At 61.3% G+C, this 7,874-nt stretch overlaps 1 protein-coding gene across 1 annotated transcript in view; it reads right to left on the bottom strand.

The window, feature by feature from the left end:
- Positions 1-44: 44 nt before the first annotated feature.
- Positions 45-7,874, bottom strand: part of WDR86 (WD repeat domain 86) — a 21,757-nt gene continuing 13,927 nt past the window's right edge. The window contains exons 4-7 of the mRNA XM_081799807.1: positions 7,495-7,874; positions 4,253-4,388; positions 483-586; positions 45-297 (exon numbers count right to left, since the gene is read on the bottom strand). Coding sequence (XP_081655933.1) covers positions 127-297; positions 483-586; positions 4,253-4,388; positions 7,495-7,874 — 791 coding nt within the window. The 3' untranslated portion in view covers positions 45-126. The remainder of the gene's footprint in view (positions 298-482; positions 587-4,252; positions 4,389-7,494) is intronic.

Below are 7,874 nucleotides of genomic sequence, written 5' to 3'. Positions count from 1 at the left end.
GGGGGGGGACAGAGACGTGGTCCCCGAGGGCGAGCACGGTCGCCGTCCACGGGACGGGAGGGGGCTTCAGAAGTCCACGGAGCCCTGCCCAGGGCGGGGGTGGGTCGGCCCGCGGTCTCGGGGCGCTCAGGCGGGCTGCAGGGGCGCGGCGGCGCAGCCCACCTTGTTGCTGAAGAGGCGGGAGCGGCTGCGCGCGGGGGCGGCGGGGCGCGGCGGCGGGGCGCACGGGAGGCCGCGCACGTCCCAGAGGCGCAGCGCGCCGTCATGCGAGGCGGTGTAGAGCACCTGTTCGTGCACCTGCGGGCGCGGGGCGGCGCGTGGGGCGGCGCTGCGGGGGCGCCCGGGCCGCCCTCCCCTCCGCGGTGCCCGCAACTGTCGGCGGCCTCGCCGCCGGGGGAGCCCGGCCTCGGGGTGCCGGGGTGGGGGGCAGCCTGCCCCTCCCCGCCGAGGCAGAGCCCAGGAGCCGGGCGGGGAACGCCTACCTGGATGCAGTTGATGACGAAGGCGTGACCGCGGAACACCCTCTGCAGCGCTCCGGAGCGGGCGTCGAAGGCGCGCGCGCGGGCGTCCCCGCTGCCCGTGAACACTGTGGACACAGGGCGCCGCTGGGCCTCCCGCCCGAGAGCCGCCGCCTTCTCCCGGACGCCGCGGGGCCGGGGGCGGGGGGCGCGGCGGGGCAGGCCCGGAAGTGACCGGGACCCATCGGCCCGCCTCACCGGGAGGTCTTAAGGTTCAAATGGGAACTAGCAGGAGCTCCTTGCAAGGAAGGAGGCGGCACCTTCATTCTCCTGCTACGTGCCTGGGAACTCAGGGGCCTGCCCCCCTCCCGGTGCTCTGCAGGACTGCGGCTGCTGAACCTGCCCTGGGCTGCAGGGCCTGCCTGAGCGGCCCTCTCCGGGCCTTCTGTCCCTCCTGAGTACCACCTCGGCCCAGGTCCCCTCTCTCAGACCGTTTGGTGAAAGCCTTTGGTGAGGCCTGGCTTCCCTGCTCTAAAGCCCCTGCCTTGGGGTTGGGGGGAAGGTCATCCACCTCCCATCATCCGAGCTGCCTACTGTAATGCCATCCTTCCCCTCCTCAGTAATGAACTTTGCTCCGAACAGAGCCTAGACCCTCTGGCGTTCGCTAGAGCACCCCTGCCCAACCTCTTCTGGGGAAGCCCCGGGATTCGGCCTTCCTTGCGCCTTTTCCTACATTAGAACTTAGTTCAAGAGTTCTCAGACTTCAGTGAGCCCCCGAATCACCTGGAGGGTGGTTAAGGCAGATTGCTGAGCCCACCTGAGTTTCTGTCTCAGGAGGTCTGGGGTGGGGTCTGAGAGCCCACATGTCTAACCAGTTCTAGATGCCGCTGCTGCCACTCAGGGACCGCTCCGAGAACAGGGACCGCGCCGAGAACAGGGCCAGCACCGAGAACAGGGACCGCGTGGAGAGCGGCGACAGCGCCGAGAACAGGGACCGCACCGAGAACAGCGACCGCACCGAGAACAGGGACGGCGCGGAGAACAGGGATTGCTCCGAGAACAGCGACCCCGCCGAGAACAGGGACCTCGACGAGAACGGCGGCCGCGTCGAGAACAGGGACCGCGCGGACAACAGGGACCCCGCGGAGAACAGCGACCCCGCCGAGAACAGGGACCGCGCGGAGAACGGCGACCCCGCCGAGAACAGGGACCGCGCCGAGAACGGCGACCCCGCCGAGAACGGCGACCGCGCCGAGAACAGGGACCGCGTGGAGAACAGCGACCCCGCCGAGAACAGGGACCGCGCCGAGAACGGCGACCGCGCCGAGAACAGGGACCGCGTGGAGAAGGGCGACCCCGCCGAGAACAGGGACCGCGCCGAGAACGGCGACCCCGCCGAGAACAGGGACCGCGCCGAGAACGGCGACCCCGCCGAGAACGGCGACCGCGCCGAGAACAGGGACCGCGTGGAGAACAGCGACCCCGCCGAGAACAGGGACCGCGCGGAGAACGGCGACCGCGCCGAGAACAGGGACCAGAAGAACTCTGTTGTTTACGTTTGTCCTCGCCTCGGTTCTCCCAGAAGCTGACCCTGACGCTAGGATTTGAGTGCAAACATTTCATTTGGCAGGGCATTCCACGAAATGGGGGGAGAAACAGGATGGGTGAGCAGGTGACTGCAGGGGGACCCTGGGAGAAGGTGCAGACCCCGTCTCAGAGCTGTGCCCCTGGGAGGTGGGGGGCAAGTCACTGGTTGAGGGCCCCTCTTGTGGGTGTCAGCTCCCAGCCCTCCTCCCACCTGCTCCTCACAGGAAAAGAGTGGAGGGCAGAGGACCTGAGGTGCAGCAGAAAGCAGTGCCCCAGGGGTGGTACGCACAGCATCTGCCGCACCAGCCCAGCAGCCTGAGCAAGCCCTGGGGGATCCCCAGCCTCAGGGATCTCTTCCTTACCCCACTTACTGCTTCGCCTGCCCCAACCCAGTGTGGCTGCTGGGCATCCCGTGGATAGGAAGAGGGTCAGGAATTAAGTCTGATCAACCTGCAGCCTATTGGCAAAGACCACGGACCAATTTCCTTAATAGTGGGCAGCAGATGGGGTCCATCCCAGCTGCTGCCAAGGGGAGGCGCTCTGGGCGGCTTTAATCTTTTTAAATTAGAGGTCCCGACTTGGGAGCAGAGCCATCATCACACTCACAGGCTTGGATCCAGGAAGAAGGAAAAAATAATTTTCCCGTGTCAGACACCTAAAGCCCAAGGGTATCTTGGGCTCTATTTTCAGAGATCCACCTTCTATCTTCATCTAACATCTGTGCTGTGAAGTCAACTTGAATTTTCTGCTGTGACTCCCCCCACCCATCTGCTCCCTGAGAGAGAGTGAGAGACAGAGAGAGACAGAGAGAGAAAACAGAGCGGGGATGAGGGAGGCTGGTGGCAAAACATAATGCTGGGGACTGTTTTGGGAAAGAGATGTTCAGGAACCTGGGAGCCCCACTCCCATGTAGGTGTGGTAAGGTGTGTGTGTTTTGGGGGGTGCTTCCTGGAACAGTGTCTGTCTTCTGGGTGAGTCTGGGGTGTGAACATGAGCCAAGCCTGCAGGACAGAGCCAGCAAACCCCAGGTGTGTCAGTTTGAGACCTGTGGGACAGCTTGTTGCCTACCCAATAAGCCATTCTGCCCTTCTTTCTATCCAAAATAACCTGATTAACCCTGGCAGCAATATCCCCAGATAAGAGATTTTATTATTCAGTCCCTCTTGTAGGCAGCGGTCAAAGAGATGCATGCAAAGTCTCTGGGTAAGGCTTCCAAGAAAGATCTTTAAAGGGACCCACTCAGCTAAGAGACACATCCTTTTGCCCTTCCCTCTTTGTCCTGTCTGCCTACAATATGACACGGTGGCTGGAGCTCCAGCAGCTATATTAAACTATGAGGGCCCCTAAAAGATAGAAGACATGTGCTAAGGGTGATGAAAGCAAAGTGATCAAAGGAAACTGGGTGCCTGATAACTGGAACCATCCATTCCCGCCTAGACTGCCAGCCTCAGAAATTCTACCTGAGAAAAACAAACCACTATTTCATTTAAAGCACTGTTATCTGGGCTTTCTCTTATCTGTTGTCAAACCTAATGCCAGGTGAAGTCAAACCCATGTGGCCCTCCAGTCTGGCAGGAGTGAGTGCTGTCAAGGTCTCATTTCAAGAATTCGAATGTGTCCGTGAGACGATGCTCTTAACCCTGGGCGTCCTGGCCATTCAGGCTGCTGCATGTTTTTGTGGGGTGAAGCTGGGGAGGAAGCCCCACACCCTTGTTTGGACCTTCTTTGTAAATAACCCCCTGGAAGGGCGCCTGGGTGGCTCAGTCGGTGAAGCGTCTGCCCGAATTCTGCTCAGGTCATGATCTCGGGGTCCTGGGATCGAGTCCCACATCAGGATACCTGCTCAGCCGGGAGCCTGCTTCTCCCTCTGCCTCTGCCCCGCCCCCTGCTTGCGCTCTCTCTCTCACTCTCTCTCTCTGTGTCAAATAAATAAAAATAAGTAAAATCTTAAAAAAAAAAAAAAAGCTTGAAAAAAAACAACCCTGGAGGCACACGTGCATGGAGGAGGCTCGGCTGCTGACCACCCCGAATGGCCGCTGAGGCTCAGGAGGGAACGGTCCAGTAAGAAGTAGGGCGCAGAGGCCCCGAGGGTGGGAGGATTTGGTGGGGGCGAGGAGGGACGAGCCCAGGCAGGTGCGGGCTGGTGGGGGCAGCGTGGGGGCAGCGTGGGGCCAGCGTGGGGCCAGCCGGGGACAGGAGTCACTTACAGGTGCCTGCGTGGTACTTGAGGGCGCTCACGCTGTGTCGGTGGGCTGCAAACGTGCGCACGCGCTCCCCGGTGTCGGCCAGCCAGCACTTGACCGTCCTGTCGGCGCTGCCCGAATACACGTGCCGGTTCACGAGCTGCGGGGGAGGAGGGGGGGTGGCGCTGGACTCTGGTGCTGCTGGCCGTGGCAGGTGACTCGGAGCCCCCTCCAGACCGCTCTGTGTGACGGGGGAGGGGCCCCTACAGGTCTCACTGGGAACGTGGACGAGCGGGAAAGACCCTGCCTGTGAGGACCCACCCAGCTGCCGGCTCCAGCACCCAAGAATCTTGTCACTTTGCCCTCGGCCCCGTCACTGACTGCTCCCCCGCAGCGGAAGTCGGCATGCCGCCAGGCTCCCGTCGGGGGCGCAGAGAAGGCCCGCGCAGCGCTCAGCACTAGGAGTAAGGAGCACGGAATGTTCGCGCGTGTTGTTACTGTTGTCAGGCGTCTCTCGTGGGCGGTTCCTGCTGAAGAACAGTCGGCGCCTGAAAGGTTCCGGTGAATCCACCTGTAGCTACGGCCGGCCGTGCCAGCCGTTCCCTCGATTGTCCCGGCTGAGGAAAGGGCTCCCGGGGCTGCCCAGGTGGGGAGGGAGGAGCCCTGGAGACAGGCTCCCCGACTTCCCGCCTGCCCCAGCTGACCAGAGTGGCATTCACACCCCTGCTCGGTGTCGCAGGAGGAAAGCAAGGGCCTGGGAGAGAAGGCATGGCTGGGGGAGGCCCCTCACAGGAGCACCCCTTGCCAAGACAGCCAGTGTCCTGGCCCAGGGAAAGTGCGAAGACGAATAAAATATTTCTGTAGGTTCCTCTAGACAAAATCCCCATGCAGCCAAGAGAGCCGCCGCCCAGCAGCTCTGGTTAGCAGGGAGGCAGAGGAGAACCAGAAATCAGGTGAGGAGGGTGGCTGTGAGCCCTGGCGAGAGACATTCGTGCCAGAGCCGGGGCCCAGGGACCCCTGGAGCCTTAGGAAAGAGGAGGCCCTTCTGCTGGGGCAGCGGGCAGCAGGCCTGGCGCGAGTACAGGCCCCCGGCATCCTTGCCATGGCCCACGCCCTCCTAGCTCCAGCACACACCTGCCCAACGACAGCCACACTCTGGGCCCCTTACCACTCCAGTTCCCGCGGCTGACCCAGGATCCCCCTATAATTTCCCAGTTTAAATCCCAGAGGACAGGACTCTGACTCGTCCAGATTATATTTCTGCCCCAGCCACAGCACAGGTCAAACTTGGCTTTGGGCCATTCACCACGGCAGAGGCGGTGGGGTCTCGGGGAGCACGTACGGCCTCCTGCCCCAGTGTCCGCCCCATGCCCCCGTGTGTCCTGACCCATCAGCCGTCGCTCCAGAGGCAGCCCCAGGCCTCCAGGGACCACGTTTCCCAAACTGCCCACTGAGCCTCACAGACCTGAAATTAAGGGGGCTGGCGTGAGTAGCCTGCGGGCTGGAGGCCCCCATGGGACACGGGGCACCTCTGCGCTGCTCAGCCCATGCAAGGAAGGCGCTGAGCTTCCACGGTGCAAAGGGATGACACCTCCTGTTCCCCACGCAGCGTGTCCCAACAACGTGGGGCCTGTCGCACTGTTTAAAAGTGACCCAGCGGCACGATTTCAAAGTACGAGTCACGAGTCCAGAGGCCCAGGAAATGCTCCAAGCGTGTTGTCCTTGGCTGCCTGAGACCTCACTGTTCACTTTGGCTGCTTTCCTACGAGGACATCCCTGGGGAGCAGCCGGGCAGCTCGGGGAGGCCCGAGGCACATGGGGAAGCAGACAGACCCTGACAGGGGCATGTCACGAAGGAAAGGGCCTGCAAGACTTCCCTCAGCCAAGACAGCTCTGAGGGGACAGGGCTTGGGGCCATCTCCCTGCAATCCATCCAAGCAGATGGCAGGACGAGGCCTCTGCTGTGGGGGCCCCCGGGGTGCGGGCCTCTCCCTGCTCAGCTCACGGCAGCAGATGCACTTGGGCAGGGGAATGAAGCCGCTGGGCCAGGCTGCAGAGCACAGCTGGGCTCCGGACACGCCGCCTCCGGGGTAAGACTCCCCCACCCCGGCAAGGTACAGACCCTGTCACGCCTTTATAAGCTGCTGGCTAGGGGCGCCTGGGTGGCTCAGTCGGTTAAGTGTCTGCCTTCAGCTTAGGTCATGATCCTGGGGTCCCGGGATCGAGCCCCACGTCAGGCTCCCTGCTCAGCGGGGAGTCTGCTTCTCTCTCTGCCCCTCACCCTGCTCTTGTGCTCTCTCTCACTCTCTCTCTCAAATAAATGATTAGAATCTTAAAAAAAAAAAAATACGCTGCTGGTTACATGTTCAGTCCTGGGTTCCAGTCTGTCTCTGCCCCTTACCAGCTGTGAGGCCTTGGACAAGTTGCTTACCCTCTCTGAGCCTCTGTCTTCTCATGTGTAAAATGAGAAAAGATAAGCATGGGCACATATCTGTTTGATGCCCAACAACAACAGCACAACCTACCAGACACCTGTATGTGGGTCACGTCTGGGCCACGTCCACCACTAGTTTATGAGATCCTCATGACCACCAAGGGCGGGCGCTTTCACGTTAGAATCCCTGGTCCAAAATCTTGGGGCCAGATGTAGTTCAGAAGTTTTTGGATTTTAGCAACACGCTCATGTTTCTACAGCAAAGGAATTCATAGTCCCAGGAAAAGGGGTAAAGTGAACTCCAGCTAGCCTATCTGTGTAGGCCAGGCTTTGCTGCCAAGTAAGTTTTGGTGCCAAGCCTTAAACACACACACACACACACACACAACTTCGTGTTGTGGAACGTTTGGATTTAGGAATTATGGACCAGGGTTTCTGGGTAGACACAATCCTCCCTTAACATGTAAAGAAACCAAAATTCCTACGTTGACAACAGCCTTAACCCTCGTATCTGTGAATGTGAGTGTATTTGGAGACAGGGTCTTTAAGGAGGTAGGTAAGTTAAAATGAGGTCATTTGGGTGGAACCTAATCCAGTAGGACTGGTGTCCTTATAGGAAGGGGACGTCTGGAGACAGAGGGACGACCACGTGAGAATACAGTCAGCTACAGGCCAACACCTGGATCTCAGACTTGCAGCCTTCAGAGCGGTGACACCATCCGTCTCTGTCGTGCAAGCCGCCCGTCTGCGGTCGTCTGCTACCTGGGCAAGCTAACTAGCACGCGGGGTAGGGCTCAGAGGACGACCCGGGGGCCTCCCCGGCAGATCTCACCTCCAGACAGATGACAGAGCCCTGGTGCTCCCTGAACACCCGCAGCTGCTCCCCGCTCAGGATGTCCCAGGCACGGATGGTGGTGTCGGTGCTGCCCGTGAAGGCGGTGTGACTGGGCGTGTCCAGCACAAGGCAGAGCACGGCCCCCGTGTGGCCCCGCAGCGTCTGGTGGCAACAGCCACTGGCCACCTGCCACACCTTGGCCGTGCCATCCGTGCTGCCCGTCACCAGGAGCCCCCCAATCTCCTCGGCGCACGGAGCCCCAGGCAGGTCCCAGGGCGCAGAGTAGGCTAGGGTCAGCACGCAGTTGCGGTGGCCCCGGAACTCCTGGGACACCTGCCCCTCATCCACGCTCCAGGCTCGAGCTGTGCGGTCGTAGG

The sequence above is a fragment of the Leptonychotes weddellii genome, chromosome 12 (genome assembly GCF_054177405.1).
Source record: "Leptonychotes weddellii isolate Sample4059 chromosome 12, ASM5417740v2, whole genome shotgun sequence".
Taxonomy (NCBI): Eukaryota; Metazoa; Chordata; class Mammalia; order Carnivora; family Phocidae; genus Leptonychotes; species Leptonychotes weddellii.
The sequence above is the reverse complement of the archived record's forward strand: the minus strand, read 5'-3'. Positions and strand labels throughout refer to the sequence as shown.